We start from the raw sequence: 17,244 nt of genomic DNA on the forward strand, positions 1-17,244 counted from the left end.
CCTGACACTGCTTCCTGAGATGCTTCAGGGCTTTTTTAACCCCAGTATTAATTTTCCTAATAAGGCAGGGCCTACAGATAACAGTGAATGGTGTCCTGTTGCTGATGCTCCCTGTGGTGATGTTCATGGTAGAGCAGCTTTTTCTATTCTAAGAAGCAAAGCACTGACTCTTTGTAGAGGAGCCACTGTGGCATCAGGCTGTGCCCCAGGGAGGCCTCATCCTGTTCCAGTGGGTCACAGCACTGATGCTACATCACCCAAACCTGCTTAAAGATCCCCATGTTCCTGGTGCTGGAGGGGCTGCACTGCCCTCACTGTAGGTGGGAAGGGGAGAGAATGGACTGGGTGTGGCACAGGTGGTTCTGGCATGGGTAGAAGGTGTTTGGTGGGGAATGGGCTGGTCTTGCACTGTCCAGATCAGGGTCAGGCCAGTTCCAGCTGGAGAAACACCAGCACCAGCTTAAGGAACCTGAGCTTCAGCCAGCCAGAATTAGCCCTGTCTAGATTTTTTGCTTATTTTCTCACTTGCCATGGCTCTTAAAATATTTTCAGAGGAATGAAATGTTTTCCTTTAATTAAATAAAGCCCTGCAAAGAAGCTTCATTTTTGTTTATTTGACATCATCAAATAAATGTCATCTGGGCTGGGGAAGGGGCCTCTGACATAATTGCTGTCCCAGAGCTGGGTCAATGCTTGAACCAAAAGAAATGGGGATGTCTATCTTCCTCTACTTCTTTTTCCCTTTCATACACAGGGCAGAGAAGTTCTGTGAGCCAAGATGTTGCTTGAATGTGCCAGAGCTGCCTGTAACAACAGAACTGGGGCAGGGTGAGGTTGTGGGGAAATAGGAAATGAAAACTTTTTCAGCCCAAAAAATGCATACAATGGCAAAAAACCAAAGCAAACCAAAGCTAAATATAGTGGGGCCCTCTTGAGTTCACTTGGACTTCTGGTGAACGTTTGTGGTGGAAAAAATTGGGATCTTTTATAACAAAAAAGAACAACAAAAGTGGTGGTGTTGATGTGGTGTTTTGGGAAGATTTTTACTGGAGTGTTAAGGCAAGAAGAGGCAGTGAGAAGCCCTGAGGTGGCTTTTTAGCTTAGAAACATTCATTTTAATAAATAAAGTATCTTTGAAACATAATACATCAGCTGGAGCAGCATGTCACAGCATAATGTCTGGGATCTACTGGCTTATGCAGGTTTGGGGATAAAGTCACATAGTGAAATGACCCCCAGTGATGCTGGGGGTCAGGGAATTTCCTTGGGAAAAGGAAAGTTGGCACAAGGCAAGACTATGGGATGTGTTTGGAGTTGGGGTTGATCTTGGCCTGTCTTCCCTCATCTCTTCCTGCTGGCAGCGATTCCTTTTACTCGGCTTCCATCTCTCAGTGCCTGGGCTAAGATACCAAAGGGTCCTGACATGACATTTTGTATTTGCTGGTGCTGAGGCTGTGCAGGCATTTTCCTTCACAGGATGGGAGACCTTCCCCAGCAGTTCCCCTTTTGCTCCACAGCTTTTAGCCAGTCCCCAAACACTCATAGCAGTGACAGATGCGCTATTTCCCTGCTCTGTTTTTCTCTGCCTGGAGCAGATGACTGGTGCCAAAGCCATTGGCTTCTCCAGCACTGGCATCATTGCTGTGCCTGCAAAGGCTACAGCCAAGTACTGCCCATGGGAGGTCAGTTTTGAGCAGCTCTAATGATGCAGTTAGAGTGGGCCAGCACTTTGCACGGACTCTGATGCCCAACAGCCACCCTTGGTAATGCCACACTGGATACATTCTGCCCCGAGCCCACCAGCAGGGATGAGCACTGGGGCAAACCCTGAGTCAGTGCTGAAGGGGAGGGGTGGTCCACAGCGTCCTGGGTGCTGTGCACAGGGATGCATGCCAAAACTTGCTTTGCAAGTTTAGGCTCAGGGTCCTGCATAGCACATCCTGAATCCCTAGTGAGTGATGCTTTCACGCTTTCCATTTGTTCTCTCCCCAGACTCCAAAGTCTTTCTCATCTACAACACGGGTGTGCAGAGCTGCCTGGAGACCAAGGACTCACTGGTGCGCCTGGCCGAGGGCTGCAACGCCAGTGCTCCAGGCCAGCAGTGGAAATGGGTCTCCCGAAATCGCCTCTTCAATGTGGGGGCCATGCAGTGCCTGGGGGTGTCGTGGCACGGGGCCAACACCACGGCAGGGCTGCACCTCTTGGCCACCTACGAGTGCGACCGTGAGTCGGTCAACATGCGCTGGAGCTGCCGCGGGCTCGGAGAGCAGCTCTCGCAGCATCTGGGTGCCCGCCTGGGCAATTCCTCTCTGGACAGGGGGGACCAGGCGCACAGCTCACAGTGGAGGATGTATGGCACCGAGGAGGATCTGTGCTCCATGCCCTACTCTGGTAAAACCTCCCTGGGCATTAGTGTTATCCTGTAACCCAAACCAACCCCAAGATGTGAGCTGAGGCTGTGGTCCTGCAGCAATCGGGTACTGCCTGGGAAGCTCAGTCCCAGCTTGCTGGGGCTATAGAACCAGGCAGGATCAGGGCAGTGGGGAGCGGGAAACTCTGGGCACCCCATAATGCCTCACACTGAGCCAACCCACACCCTTTACCCCAAATCTCCCTCCAGCCCCCACTGACACATCCTCAAGCAAGGGCTCCTCTTTTCCCTCAGAGATTTACACCATCCAGGGCAACTCCCATGGGAAGCCCTGCACCATCCCCTTCAAGTACGACAACCAGTGGTTTCATGAGTGCACCAGCACCGGGCGGGAGGATGGGCACCTCTGGTGTGCCACCACCCAGGACTATGGCAAGGACGAGCGGTGGGGCTTCTGCCCCATAAAGAGTAAGTAAGGGGTCACATCCCATGGGAAAAAGCAAAAACTCCATGCCAATCCCTCTTGGGGACTTTCAGGCTTCTCCTCTCCCCTTGTAAGCAATCTGCAGTGCCAGAGCAGCAAGTTATTGGGGTTTACTGGGTTGCTGGGGGTTTTTTGTGTTTGTATTGGGTGGTTCATCCCCACAGGCAATGACTGTGAGACCTTTTGGGACAAGGACCACCTCACAAACAGCTGCTACCAGTTCAACTTTCAGTCAACACTGTCATGGCGAGAAGCCTGGAATAGCTGTGAGCAGCAAGGGGCCAACCTGCTGAGCATCACTGAAATCCATGAGCAGACCTACATCAATGGTAAGATTCTGGCAGCCTGGCTGTGCAGTCCTCATCTGGGGCAGAGTTGATTGCCACTGCCAATTTGCTCTGCCTGTCCCAGGTTTGGGGGAGTGACAAGCTGGGGACCGAGTTGGGCTTGGGGGACTGATTCTTCTCTGGCTGTGTTGGTTCCAGGTCTGTTGACTGGGTACAGCTCCACGCTCTGGATTGGGCTGAATGACCTGGACATCAATGGAGGCTGGCAGTGGTCAGACAACTCACCCCTCAAGTACCTCAACTGGGAGAGTGGTGAGACAGGGGAGGTTGTGGTCATGATGGGGCCTGATGAGCCACCAGATATGGCCCCATGGCAAGGAGGGTGCTGCAGAGTATCCCCTGGGCTGCATGGGGACCGTGAGCCCCAGGGGCCTGTGTTACAGCCTGGGAAATCTGTGGAGCTGGAGCAGGCCGACTGCTCCACAGGGGGCATGTGTATGCTTGCTGTGTGATAAGTGCAGATGGTGGTAATGAAACAGAGAAACATTTCTGATTTATTTGTGCATTTACCACTCTCATTTCTGTCAGAAATTTTCTATGCTATTGTGAATTAATACAGAAAACTGACAAAATCATTTCCCCAACTAATTCAAGTTAATGAGAGGTTCTGTTGTCTTACCCTGGAGAGAAGAAGGACCTGAAGTTAAGTGGGAATATGAGGGTGCTAAAAGGGAACTGGCCCTCTGCAAACACTTGTTGACTTTGTGGGTAACCTGGATTGACATTCCTTGTTTGGTGAGTTGGTGCATCCCTGCTTAGTGCTGGAGTGTGACTGAGGAGTGGTCCCCAGCTGCAGACATCCATCCCTAACCCTGGGGTACTCAGAGGGAAGAGGGCCCACTGGTTATGTCTGGTGCCATCAGCCAAAGGCACTTGGGTGATGCCTTCACAGGAGGTTTGAGGACAGGCAGGAGCAGTTCAGCTCTGGTACTTTGACCCCCTGACTGCTATTAACATTTCCAGGTAAAACGGTGAGCCTTTGGGTTCTTGTGCATTGAGACACTGTAAATAATCCTGGGCATGTTGGGGTCATGACTTCATCATGCAAAATAGCAAAATAAGAGGGGTTTTACTGGTGTTGAAGCAGGGAGAGCTGCATTGGTTGCTGTGTCCTGGCTCCTCAGTAGCCTGTCCCCTCCTTATCCCATTCTCCAGATCAGCCTGACAACCCCAGTGAGGAGAACTGCGGGGTGATTCGCACCGAGTCATCCGGGGGATGGCAGAACCGTGACTGTGGCATTGCCCTCCCCTATGTTTGCAAGAAGAAGCCCAATGCCACGGCTGACCCCTTCCTGACGGGTGAGCAGGGGATGACAGCAATGGGAATGGACAGCTCTGAAACCCATCTGGGTGTGCTCCCACCCCAGTATCATCAGGGGATGCTGCCCATATAGGTGTCCATGGTGTCCTCAGCTTGCTGGTGTCCTAGGTGTCCCTCCCCTAAGGGAGGGATGGAGAGCAGCAGGTCCCTGTGGTTCCCAGGGGAGGGGATGCTGTCTGCTCTGCTCTGCCCTCATTCCTCTGCAGACAGAAGGGATTTTGTTTTGTCCCTTGAGCTCTGAAGCTGCCATTCCCATACCTTGCACCACCTGTTATATTTTGGCCATGACTTTCCCACTGCGCCTTGGCTTGGTCTGCTGAGCACCCGCAGGACTGCTGTCCTTTCCCAGCCAAGGAGAGGGCTGGATAGCTGGGCAGGAACCCTCAGGCTGCCTTGTGTCCTGCCAGACTTGTGGTCGGAGGTGAAGGTGGACTGTGAGCCCAGCTGGCAGCCCTTCCAGTCCAACTGCTACCGGCTGGTAGGAGAGAAGAAGAGCTGGCAGGAGGCAAAGAAGACCTGCCTGCGGAGTGGGGGTGATCTGGTCAGCATCCACACCCTCTCTGAGCTGGAATTTGTCACCAAGGAGATTAAGCAAGGTAAGGAAAAGCTTGCTGTGCCAGCAGCCCCTTTCCTGTCTAATGGGGTCCATGGAAAAGTCCCTGGACGTGCTGGAGACTGCAGAGCTGACTTTTTGGTTGTGCAGGGAGCAGAGGTTCCAGGCTGCAAATTGCTATGTTCCTTGGAGAACCCCATAATCTGGGTGCATCCTCCACCCAGCAGATGTAAAAGCTGTTCCCAGAGCCTACAATGCTGAGTCAAAACTACACAGCTGCAGCTAGGAATGATGCTAGTCCCAGCTGGTTAATGTGGAAAAAAAATTCCTGCTGGACTTGCTGGAGGAGGCCAGCAAGGAGATGTAGGAGAGAGGAGGAAGGAGAGGAAATGCTGCTGCCCCCAGACTAGGAGAAGACTGGGATGTGCTGAAAAGGAATTGTTGAAAACCAGTAGTTCACTGGACCTGAACCTTCAGACCTGGACTTTTACTCCCATACTGCTAGCCCCTCTCTGAAAGCTGCAGGCAAATGTCCCTGTGTTGCCCACTCTGGGGGTCCGTGTCCTTGTATTTCCCACTCTGAGCTCCGTACTTGCAGCCAAGAGCTGCTCTTCCCTGTCCTGCCCTCTCCTGCCCACTGGCACAAGGAGGTCAGAGCCCCGAGTGGGCTTTGGCAGGTGCTGTGCAGAGACCAGTCCCATCATGAGAGCTGAGGTCAACAAAGGGTTCTGCACAGGGCCAGCCAGGAGGGGGGAGTTTCACTCCCTTCCTGTCCTGGCAGATGTGGAGGAGCTCTGGATTGGACTAAATGACCTCAAGCTGCAGATGAACTTCGAGTGGTCGGATGGGACGCCCGTGAGGTTCACATACTGGCACCCCTTCGAGCCCAACAACTTCCGTGACAGCCTGGAGGACTGTGTGACCATCTGGGGACCAGTGAGAACCTGGAAGGGATGGGAGGTTATCCTGCACCTCTGCAGGGGGCACCACAGCATCCTCATTGCTGAGGAAGGCATCTCTTGGGAAGTGTCTCCAGCTGGGTTCAGCCTAGCTCATCTGAGTCTTTGGGATGGGATGAATCCGTCTCATCATCCTTGGGGATTTGGTGTAGGGAAGGAAAGTCTACCTACTACCCAAGGTAGGGGTGAAGGGTTTGGGACATTCCCCAGGCTGTCAGATGGGCTCATTGCCATTCCTTTTCCCACCCTGCAGGAAGGCAGGTGGAATGACAGCCCCTGCAACCAGACCCTGCCATCCATCTGCAAAAAGCCTGGTCGGGTGAGCCAGGAGAAGGAGGAGGATGACCACGGGTGCCGAAAGGTGAGGGGCACCTGGGGCAGCAGTGCCTCTGGCTGCTCCATGGCTCTGCATGGTTCTCAAGGCTTCAGAGAGCCTTTCCCTAAAACCATTTTGAGGAGCCTTGGGGAGCAGCACCCAGAGCAGCTGGTCTGTGCTTGAGAGCTACTGAGCTGGAGCACTCTGGGGCTGCTGAGCTCCTCGCTGCTGTGGTGGAGGAGTTCATGGGAAGAAATTGGGACACAAAGCACATGATGCACATTATCCAAGACCCTCCCCAATCAGGCACCCTTGGCTGCCAGCAGGGATGTTAATTTTTTCCCTCCTTGCCTCTCTTTGTGCCGAAACACAGGAGCACATGAGAGCCTGGCAGGATGGATGTGGCTGCCAGCCCTATGCCTTGACATGATGGAAGGTTGCCTTCTCCAGGCAGGGCATAGGCATTTTGGGGACACCAAACCATTGGATTCTCACTCAGCCTGTGCCCTGCCTGTTGCCCCAGCTGTCAGATGGGCCTGAAGCTACCCCATTCCCACATTTGCTGGGAAGTGGCTTTTGTGGTTCTCGGCAAAGCCTCCAAGCACTGAGTCTGGCAGTGCTGTGGCTCTCGAACCTCTCCCAGCCTTTCATAGCTGGCCAGTGCACTTGTGCCCTGACTAGCAAGCAACTTCTGCAGGCCAGCTCCCAGGGGTGATGCTGGGCTCCTCCCGTGTCCTTGCCCCATTTGCAGCAGCTGCTTGACTCTGCTGGAGCTCAGGGGAGCACAGCAGCCAGGAGAGCTGCCATGCAGGGTCAGATTTGAGGGTTGACGGACATAGCTGGAAGAGCCCCAGTGTCCAGACATTCTGGGGATGAGACACTGGTGGCAAAGTTCTGCTACCACAGGTCTGTGTGTTCCCAAAGCACTCCCTATGCAGATTCAATTCCCTCCCAGCTCTCTAGTCACAGTCTTATCCTGGCCTTGGGTGTCCAGCAGAGAGGCACTGAGAAACAAGCTGCAAGGAGCAAATGGACCAAGAACCATCCTTCCTCTACTTATTCATTCTCAATGAAGACCTTTGCTACCCAGAGGCAGAAGCTGGTGGAGAGGCAGCACATCTTGCTCAGGAGTTTGGTCCTATCCACTCCAGCCACTCTGCTGTATTTCAGGGTGGCCTTGCTGCTCTTTCCCCTCTTTAAAAATCTCTATTTCAAGAGCAACCTTAAAAGAAGCGATAAAGGGTAGTGGTTTGGGCAATGGGAAAGGCAGATCAGGAGAGGGATGTGGGGGCACAGTAAGATTGGGAGCTGGAGGCAGTAGTTGGGGTTGGGGATCCTGTCCTGGCCCTCTTTTGGATCACTTGCTGTGGTGCTCAGTGTGTGGGAGTGTACACTCGGGGTATTAGGGTGTGCTGGTTGAAGACCCATCTGGGGACATTGCACTGTCCCAGGACAGGCTTCTTTCTTGGCTGCTCAGTTGCATCCATGCTGTTCCAGAGGGATCCAACTTATGGGTCTGTACCTGGATTTGCCAGCTTCAGAGAAAGGCTGCAGGAGCAGGAACTTGGAGAAAAAACTGTAATTTGCAGTTGTTTTAATTTCCAAAAGATGCTCTCCTCCTTCCCTCCCCACTATGCTGATGACACTGCATATAGCGTGATCCCCCACTGTCCTTCCAATGCCCAGGGGACCCTGGACTAGAACCCTAGTGATGCTTTTCCTTCCAGGGGGTGCCTAAGCTTGGGACCACTTGCCTCTTTGGCTGAGCCATTTCACGTATGTCAAGGGTTTGTGTCCCCTCTTGCAGATGAGCCCCCCGTGTCCCTCCTCACTTTCCACCACTGCTGCCAGCCCCAGAGCTACCCTGCTCCCTGCTCTGGCAGATAACAGTCACTATTGTGTCTCCAACCCCGGAAAAACTCCAACATCAACAATGTGGGGGCTTAAAGCTGGCTGCGGTGGTACTCACTTCAGACTCAGCCCTGCAGCGCAAAGAGGAGGATTGTGTTCCCCTGCCTGCCCCCTGGCTGGGGCTGAATGCTGGCGGACAGAGCTGTTTCCCCAGCTTTGAAGCTGTCTGGATGTTTGTTTTCCCTGTAGTCATGCCCTCTGAAGCCAGAGGTCAAAGCTGAGCAGAGTCAAGCTGGGGCAGCTGGGGGCAGATCTCCCAGGAGAAGGCAGAGGCAGTGGTGGGGAAGCTTGGGATGTTGTTTTCATACCCTGGGATTGCTCCCACCCTTCTTGTGAGTCCAGCTGGGCAGTGGTGGACGTTCCCTGTCACCCATCCCCAGGGCTGGAAGTGGCACAGCCCATCCTGCTTCTGGCTGGGTGAGGACCGTGTCCCCTACAGCGATGCCCGCAAGATGTGCTCTGACTACAGCTCCACGCTTGTTACCATCACCAACAGGTCAGTGCCACGCCAGTTGTGGTGGGTTTGTCCCAGAATAAGCCCTGCAAGACGGGGAGTGATTTTCAAGGGCTGGAGCATCACGGACAGTTCAGTGTCTCAGCTAGCTGCAAGAGCCACTCTCACTGTCCCTCCAGGTTTGAGCAGGCGTATGTGAGCAGCCTCATCTATGGCTGGGATGGGGAGTATTTTTGGACAGCTCTGCAGGACATCAATGAGACAGGCTCGTTCCGCTGGCTGAGCGGTGATGAGGTGATGTACACTCACTGGAACCGCAACCAGCCCGGTAAGGGATGGGGATGGGATGGGGACTCCCCATTCATGCAGGGCAGGGCTCACAGTGCCCCCCAGCACAGTCCATCCCTAAGGCTGGCATCTCCTCTGCTCTCGTGAGCACTCCAGGTTACAACAAGGGTGGCTGTGTGGCCCTGGCCACCGGCAGCTCCATGGGGCTATGGGAGGTGAAGAACTGCAGCACCTTCAAGGCCAAGTACATCTGTCGACATAACCTGGGCACCCCAGTCAATCCTGAGCTGCCTGGTCCTTTCCCCACGCCCAGCCTCACTGCCACCTGCCCCCCAGGATGGAGCTCGGACCCCAAACTTCGTCACTGCTACAAGGTGAAGGGGGTTTGGACAGGTTGGTGTGGGGATGCACATGCCCCCCCAGTGCAGGGGAGTGAAGGGGCACATTTTGGTGCTTGCAAGAGGCACCCCGCAACCCTGGCTGGGACTGGATGGCAGGCAGCACTGTGCCCTGGGACATGGCTGCCTGAAGGTGGGAACACTGCTCTGCTCCTGTTCTGCTGCTGAAGAGCTCCCCATGCTGTGGGTTCCTTCTTTCCCAGGTATTCAGCTTTGAAAAGGTGCAAGAGAAGAAGACATGGATTGCTGCGCAGGAATTCTGCCGGGAGGTGGGGGCCCAGCTTCTCAGCCTAGGCAGCTACGAGGAGGAGCATTTTGTTGCCAACACCCTCAACAAGATTTTTGGGTGAGAGGCTGGCAGCATCAGTGTGTGTCCACTGCCAGAGTGTACTTGCCACAAGCCCACAACCCTCCTGGTGCTCTGGCACATGTGAGTGGATGGATGGATGGATGGATGGATGGATGGATGGATGGATGGATGGATGGATGGATGGACGGACTTCTCTGAGCACAGACTGGTGTACAGAAGGTGCATCAATTAGTGTGGCTGATGTGGGAGATGTCCAGGAAGTTCAGTGTAATCTGGAGATGGAGCTTGTGTTTAAAGCAGCTCCAGCCATGAGACAGCATGCCTGTTACTCCAGTTCCTGCCTTTAGGTGTGTGGGTATGGCAGGCTTTGAAAGCAAACAGAAAAAAACCTGATTATAAATATATATTTGTATATAAATATGAACCCCTCTGGGTTTGAAGGGGGTTGTGTACTCACCTGTTCCCCTGGGTCTCCATAGGGAGTCAGAACCAGAGCTCCATGAGCAGCACTGGTTTTGGATTGGCCTGAACCGGCGGGATCCTGCTGGGGACCAGAGCTGGAGGTGGAGTGATGGGCTAGGGGTAAGTCCAGGGGGCATGTGGGTTATGGGAGGGACAAATCTGGTGCTGGTGGAAATGTCCAATACCACCCATCTCTCTCAACCCCCAGTTTTTCTACCACAACTTTGACCGCAGCAACTATGATGACAATGACATCCGGAGCTGTGCAGTGCTTGATCTGGCCTCCCTGCAGTGGATGCCAATGCAGTGTGAAGCCCAGCTGGACTGGATCTGCAAACTGCCCAAAGGTACTGGAAAAGGGGTCCCCAAACCCATCAGCTGTGACTGACCTGGAGGAGCATGGGCTGTGGGGTGGTGGAATCCCTGGGAGGAGGGAGAGTGATTCCTAATTCAGGGACTGGGAGAGGTGATGTCACTTCTGGGGGAATTCAGGAGGGGCATCCTGCCACTGGATGCCCATGGATGGTTTCCAGAGAAGCGTTAATGGTAGCATCCCAACCTGCACCCCACTGACAACTTCTCCTTGCCCTTTCTCCAGGTGCTGATGTGAAGGAGCCAGAGATCACGACCCAAGGTGTGTTGTCCACTGCCTGTCATCACAAACACAGAGGATTCTGGGTTGGACAGGATCCACAAGGACCATTGAGTCCAGCTCCTGGCCCTGCGGCCACACAATCCCATCCTGCCCTTGAGTGTGTTTTCCAAGTGTTACTTGAGCTCTGGCAGCCTTGGAGCCATAGTTACTGCCCTGGGGAGCCTGTTCAGTGCCTGACCATCCTGTGGGGGAAGAACCTTTTCCTGATGCCTAACCTCAACTTCTCCTGACTTGACTTCATGATGTCTTCATGGGTGTCTGCTGCAGTGTTATTCAGAGGAGGATGGATCCGGGGCAAGGTTGTGAGAGGGAAGGGAACCCAGGCATTGTGCTGCAGCTCTGCTGCAGGAGAGGGACAAAAGCAAAGCAGCCCAGTAGGCAGGGACCAAGGGTCAGGGTGACCATGGCAGGGGTGTCACAGTCTCAGTGTGACTCTGCTCCCTGCCTGCAGGCAGCAAAGAGTGGGTGAAGTACCAAGAGGCTGAGTACAAGTTCTTTGAACACCACTCAACATGGCTGCAGGCACAACGCATCTGCAGCTGGTTCCAGGCTGAGCTGACGTCGGTGCACAGCGAGGATGAGCTGCACTTCCTGGGCCAGAACCTGAAGAAGGTATCAAAGGGATAGGAACTTCTCTGGGCTCTGCTGCCTTGTCAGCTGCTTTTCCTTGTCTCCTTACATCCTTTTCTGGAGGGACAATATTTGGGGATGCTGGGCTTTGCTGGGGTCATGATGGATTTGTGTGGTGGCTGGTCCTGATGCTTGGGGGTGGGTTTGGGGATCAGCAAAGTGATGGCTTTTTGCCTTGCTTTTGCAAGCTGGGGAAGGGTGTGTGATCCCCATGGCAGCCTCAGTTGCCCCCAAAGACCCCCCAGTCCCTGAAGGGCACTGATATGTCTTCTCTGGGCATGCAGTTCTCCAGGGGCCAGGAGCAGCACTGGTGGATCGGGCTGCACACCTACGAGAATGACGGAAGGTTCAAGTAAGTCACAGACAACCACTGTATCCTCAGACATCCCCACACTACGGTCACCATCACACTCCCACAGCACTATGTCCCTGCATGTCCTTACACTACTGTTTCCTCTCAGAGTCACCTCTCAGAGTGCTGTGACTCAACACCTGCATCTCAGGGTTCTCATCCTGGGGTGCTGGGTTGGAGGTTCCTCATCCAAGAGGGCAGGAGTGGGACACACTCTCAGTTAGGGCATTCAGGTGGTCCCATTCACCAAATCATTGCTCAGCCTCGTGCTCCTCCTGATGCTGTTCCAGGTGGTCCGATGGATCCCTCCTCAACTTTGTCTCTTGGGCACCGGGCAAGCCTCGGCCCATCAGCAAGGACAGGAAGTGTGTGTACATGACAGCCAGCCGAGGTGAGGGCAGGACAGGGCAGGGCTCCCTACAGGGCTCTCAGGGGCAGGGGCATCAGTACCAATGTAGAGGAGCATCATACCCAGCCTGTCCCTCCCACAGAGGACTGGGGGGACCAGAAGTGCATGACGGCACTGCCTTACATCTGCAAGAGGAGCAATGGGACAGCTGTGAAGCCTTCCCTCCCTCCAGTACCCGCTGCCACGAGTGGGGGCTGTCCCCAAGGCTGGCTGCCCTTCCTCAACAAGGTACCACTAGAGGGAGAGGGGACAGCAGGATGGGGAAGGGGATAGCTACTTCCCAGTCTTCCGCCAGCCCTGTGGAGGCACAGAGGGGGTGGCTGCAAAATGGCAGGATAAAGATGGATGCCTGCGAATGTTTTGTGGGGAATGCTGAGGGATGCATTTACAGAGATGCTGTGGGATGGGGAAGGCAAGGTGTGTCAGGTATACCAGGAGAGATGTGGGAGGGCCAGAGGGGTTGGGGAGTGACAGGTGTGAGGGTGGGAAGGGGAGAAGGCCTGTTGGGGCAGAATGGGACTTCAGAAGATGACTGGTTGTGGAGGGTGCAGGGCTCAGGGTTGGGGGGCAGCTGCACCTCCTGGCCCATCCTGTACTCCCACCTGTGCAGTGTTTCAGCTTCAATGGCCACAACAAAGGCGAGATAGTGAAGTGGCCAGAGGCGAAGCAGGTGTGCGAGAGCCAGGGCGCCATCCTGGCTACCATTGCCAGCCCCCTGGAGCAGGGTAGGTCTCCTCTGCCCACCACCCCACCAGGGCTCTACCTGCCGTGGGTGGTCCTCAGTATCTCACTTGTCACTTGCAGCCTTCATCACATCCATGCTGCCCAATGTCTCCTTTGACCTCTGGATTGGCCTGCACGATGCCCAGGGCGAGTTCCAGTGGGCGGAGGGGGTGCCGCTGAGGCACGTGAGCTGGGCACCTGGAGAGCCCTCAGGCTGCAGCTCCTCCAGCCCCCGTGATGAGCCGGTGAGGGAGATTCCCTGTTGCACCCCCATTCCCCAGGAAGGTCTCAGTGCCAGGCCCAGCCTTGGAAAAGGAAGGATTTAACGGGCTGGGCTGGCTCTCCAAGGGCAGCACAGGATGCAGCTGTGCAGGGTGGGGGTTTGTGGTATGGGGATCTCTGTGGTGTAGGAGGACAGTGCTGACCTTGTGGCTTGGCTGTGCAGACCAACTGTGTCGTGGTGTGGCATGGCTCACCCCCGCTCTTCACGGGACGCTGGGATGACCGCAGCTGCCTGGAGGAGAAACATGGCTATGTCTGCCAGCGGAGCATAGGTAGGAGGGGAATGAGGGGACAGTCCCAGCTTTCTTGGCTGGGGATCTGCCACTGCCAGCATGGTGACCCATGCTTTGGTGGGACTGGAGAACTTGGGGCAATAGGTTTAACTTGGGAAGAGTTGGGGAGATAGAGTTTGACTTGGGCGGGGGGGTCCCTGGTCCCAGCCTTTTGTGGGACAGCCTCAAACCTGTGGATACCAACCTGGCTCAGTGTGTCCTGCAGGGACTTGCATTCCTGGTGGACAGTTCGCAGGTGGGGATGGTGCTAGGGTGTCACTGCTTGTCATGCCTAGGGATATCCCTCTGTCCTCCTCATTTGCACCAGGAGGTGCAACAAGCACAATACTGCCAGGGACAGCTTGTCCTGGGTAGAGATGGACAAGGGTGTGACCTGTCTGGAATGCAGGAGTGTCCTCTATGCCCTCTCACTGTGTCTCTTTGCTCCTCCAGACCCATCCCTGAGCCCTGCACAGGCACCATTCCCTGCTTCTCCTACTGGCACCCTCTTTTACCACAACAGCACTTACCGCATCCTGCAGAAACCCCTCAGGTGGCACGAGGCACTGCTGCTCTGCGAAACTCTCAATGCCACCCTGGCCACCATCCCCAACCCCTACAGCCAGGCCTTCCTCACACAGGCTGTCAGCAGCCTGCGGGCTCCACTTTGGATTGGGTTGGCCAATGATGAGGTGAGGGAAGAGGGCAGGCACCTGGGGCATGGGTTCTCGGAGGGATGACAGCAGCTCCCCAGGCATCTCCTCCCTGTGGTCTTCCAGGGAGGCCGGAGCTACTCGTGGCTGTCAGAGGAGAACCTCATCTACACCAACTGGCAGGATGGGGAGCCCCAGCAGATCACCGGCTGCTCCTACATGGACACAGATGGGAGCTGGTGCACAGCTAGCTGTGACACCAAACTGCAGGGAGGCATCTGCCAGCTCCAATCAGGTGCTGACCAGGGGTCCTGGAGTAGTGTGAGTGGGATGTGACCAAACATTGGAGATAGCATCCCAGCAGGGACTTTCTGGAGCGTGTGGGTCCTTGTGGGTGTGGGTGCCCCAGTGTGCTGTGGGACCCTAAAATCCTGTGTGCCCCACACACTTCTAATGTACTGTGTGCTCCCCAGGTCACTCCCGCACACACAAGTGGAGCTACAGTGGCAGCTGTCCCAAATCGCTGGAGGACTCATCCTGGATCCCCTTTCGCGACCACTGCTACACCTTCCACATGGAGATTACCCTTGGGCAGAAGGATGCCATGAGGAGATGCCAGAAAGGTATGAGGGGGCTGGGGTGGTTGTTTCGATTTGAAAGACAGGTTTTTTTTAGGGAAGGCAGTAACCTCCTCTGGATTGGAGAATGTAAACTCTCTCTCTTCGATTATTATGATTTTGAAATTAAGGGGCTGTCAGGCAAAGACGTGAGGATAGGAATAACAGTTCTTTACTAGTGTGTACAACAAAGTAAACCAGACAAAAGCTGTGGAATTAATAACAGGCAGAAGCAGGGTCCCAGTAAGTCCTTTTGGCCGCGGGCTCTTTCCCCTTTGGTGCAGTTCTTGGCACAGCCTGCAGGGAGCGCTGGTGGCTCCCAGTGGACAGGGCAGGTGCGCTGATCCCCGCGCGGCTGCAGGGGGCGCTGTGGCGCGGGCTCGGGGAACACGCAGTGATGGTGGCTGGGCCCAGACGGGAAGGGGTGGAAAAGAGAGGCTTTGCTTCACGAACGCGGGGGCAGTGTCAGTCTTGGTGCTCCAGCAGGACTCTCAGAAATAGCATGCCCAAATGACAGGGGTGTGGGGTCCAGCAACTGAGCTAATGGCAGTAGCAGCAGCGACCCTCCTCCTATGAAGCCAGGAGCAAGCGAGGGCTGGCAACTGCCTCTGCTCTTTTCTTATTTGCTTTTAATTTCACGGATTCTCTGTCCCTCCCTCTGAGAGAAACTGTCAAAAACCAGAGGGGTTCCCCCTCCCCTGTCTTAAGTACTTAGCCATCAGTTCTTTTTTAGCAACTGGGTGGGAAAAATCAACCTCCAACAGTGATAAAGGAGGGTGGTGCATCCTTAGAAATGGAAGAGAGTGGGATCCTCAGGATGTTTGTAGGGTGCAGCAGAGTCCCTTTGTCCCTGTGCCCATATCTGGCCTTGGTCAGCCATTGTCTCCTTGCTGTTCCATGTTAGAATTCCCCAGTTGTTATGTGGTTTACGGGTGGTTCCTCAACTTTGTCCTCTTGAGCACTGCTACTCCCTAACTTGATCATCTCAGTTCTGGGCTCCTCCATGACAGTCTTCCCTCTGCAGTTGGCGGCACAGTATTGTCCATCCAGGATGAGATGGAGAACATCTTTGTGTGGGAGCATCTTCAGGCCTACGAGGGCCTTTCCAAGGGGGCATGGCTGGGCATGACCTTCAACCCCAAAGGTACAAAGGAGGAATGAGGTTTGAGATACTCCCCCAGGCACCTCTATGAATTCCCATCAAGTCTGTGGTGAACATAGAAAGCCCTTGGTGGTGGCACAACTGAGGAGTGTTCGTGTCATAGTGTGACTGGGCGCACCAGTGTCTCAGGCTGTGCTGGACATACTGCGTGTGTCTTCCTCTGGCTTGATGGGATAGGAAACCCAAAGCCTTCTCCAAGGCACTGAAACCTGCAGATTCAGGAAGGTGTGCTATAGCCCCTAGTCCTCCCCATCACACCTCCCCATTGTCGAATCACAGAATCACTGGATGGTTTGGGTTGGAAGAGACCTTAAAGCCCGTCCAGTCCCACCCTCTGCCATGTTCAGGGTCACCTTCCAGACCAGGTTGCCCAGAGCCCTGTCATACCTCCTTGTACTTTCTGAACTAGGACAAAGGTAGGGTGTCCTCTTCAGCATCCTCAAGACTAATTTTCCCATTTTCCAGGTGGCACCTTGGTTTGGCATGACAACACTGCTGTGAACTACTCCAACTGGGGCCAGCAGGACACAGGGCCCAGCATGCTTAGCCAGAACAGCTGCTACTGGATCCAGAGCAGCAATGGCATGTGGCGTCTAGGCTCCTGCACAAACATAACCATGGGGGTCATTTGCAAGATCCCCCGAGGTAGGGCCCCCTCTGCTGCCCAAGGCTCCCGGGCTGATGTAGGGTGAGCTGGGGGTCTGGGCAGGGTGCTGCATGGCAGAGCTGTCACACTGGCAGTGCCAACCACATGTTTTGGTTAATTCCAATGTGCAGGGGCTTGTATGGGTTGGTGTTGGGGTCTGCAGATCCCCATTGGGCTCGGTGATTGGCTGTGCATGTCTCAGTGGCTGGATCAGCTACTTGGGGTGGGATGAGGCCAGTGGGACAGTTGTAAAGCAGAGCCAGAGGACCACCCCAGCTGTTTGTCACCCATTACCCATGTGGTACGGCACTGGGAGCAGTGCAGGGTGTGAGTTGGGTGGTGCTGGTGGTGGGAAGATGGGAGGGTGTTGTGGCCATGCATTCATGTGTCTGTATTGTCATTGCAGTGAAGGAGAGCAGCTTTTCCAGGGCAGGTGAGTGTCACCATCAGCCTGGGCAGAGTACTTGGACTGGAAGCCAGGACTGGGAGCCTGTGCCACAGCCCTGTTTGTGTATAATAACCTAAGTAATGGGGTTTGTAGGTGGGGAATGCCATTTCCAAGTGACTTTGGCCTTGACTTAGTACTCCTCAATAGCAGGAGCCAGCCTTCCATGAAGATGTGTGTCTGCCCAGCCACTTGCCAGACTCTCCTTCTTATGCCCACACTGC

General features: G+C 54.7%; 1 protein-coding gene across 2 annotated transcripts in view; it reads left to right on the plus strand.

The window, feature by feature from the left end:
• MRC2 (mannose receptor C-type 2) overlaps window positions 1-17,244 on the plus strand; it is a 29,404-nt gene that overhangs the window by 8,828 nt on the left and 3,332 nt on the right. Inside the window, exons 2-29 of one of the 2 annotated variants that reach the window (XM_079327648.1) lie at window positions 1,993-2,391; window positions 2,666-2,839; window positions 3,020-3,184; window positions 3,341-3,454; window positions 4,358-4,501; window positions 4,931-5,119; window positions 5,858-6,012; window positions 6,289-6,396; window positions 8,643-8,758; window positions 8,896-9,044; window positions 9,161-9,378; window positions 9,606-9,748; window positions 10,192-10,294; window positions 10,383-10,521; window positions 10,773-10,808; window positions 11,281-11,441; window positions 11,744-11,811; window positions 12,102-12,202; window positions 12,303-12,448; window positions 12,831-12,945; window positions 13,025-13,188; window positions 13,389-13,497; window positions 13,951-14,189; window positions 14,277-14,445; window positions 14,624-14,773; window positions 15,792-15,911; window positions 16,395-16,574; window positions 16,982-17,008. In XM_079327648.1, the coding sequence (XP_079183774.1) occupies window positions 1,993-2,391; window positions 2,666-2,839; window positions 3,020-3,184; window positions 3,341-3,454; window positions 4,358-4,501; window positions 4,931-5,119; window positions 5,858-6,012; window positions 6,289-6,396; window positions 8,643-8,758; window positions 8,896-9,044; window positions 9,161-9,378; window positions 9,606-9,748; window positions 10,192-10,294; window positions 10,383-10,521; window positions 10,773-10,808; window positions 11,281-11,441; window positions 11,744-11,811; window positions 12,102-12,202; window positions 12,303-12,448; window positions 12,831-12,945; window positions 13,025-13,188; window positions 13,389-13,497; window positions 13,951-14,189; window positions 14,277-14,445; window positions 14,624-14,773; window positions 15,792-15,911; window positions 16,395-16,574; window positions 16,982-17,008 (4,101 nt within the window). The remainder of the gene's footprint in view (window positions 1-1,992; window positions 2,392-2,665; window positions 2,840-3,019; window positions 3,185-3,340; window positions 3,455-4,357; window positions 4,502-4,930; window positions 5,120-5,857; window positions 6,013-6,288; window positions 6,397-8,642; window positions 8,759-8,895; window positions 9,045-9,160; window positions 9,379-9,605; window positions 9,749-10,191; window positions 10,295-10,382; window positions 10,522-10,772; window positions 10,809-11,280; window positions 11,442-11,743; window positions 11,812-12,101; window positions 12,203-12,302; window positions 12,449-12,830; window positions 12,946-13,024; window positions 13,189-13,388; window positions 13,498-13,950; window positions 14,190-14,276; window positions 14,446-14,623; window positions 14,774-15,791; window positions 15,912-16,394; window positions 16,575-16,981; window positions 17,009-17,244) is intronic. The other variant, XM_079327647.1, reaches the window with a different exon arrangement.

This window comes from Erithacus rubecula (genome assembly GCF_903797595.1).
Source record: "Erithacus rubecula genome assembly, chromosome: 27".
NCBI classification, from domain to species: Eukaryota; Metazoa; Chordata; class Aves; order Passeriformes; family Muscicapidae; genus Erithacus; species Erithacus rubecula.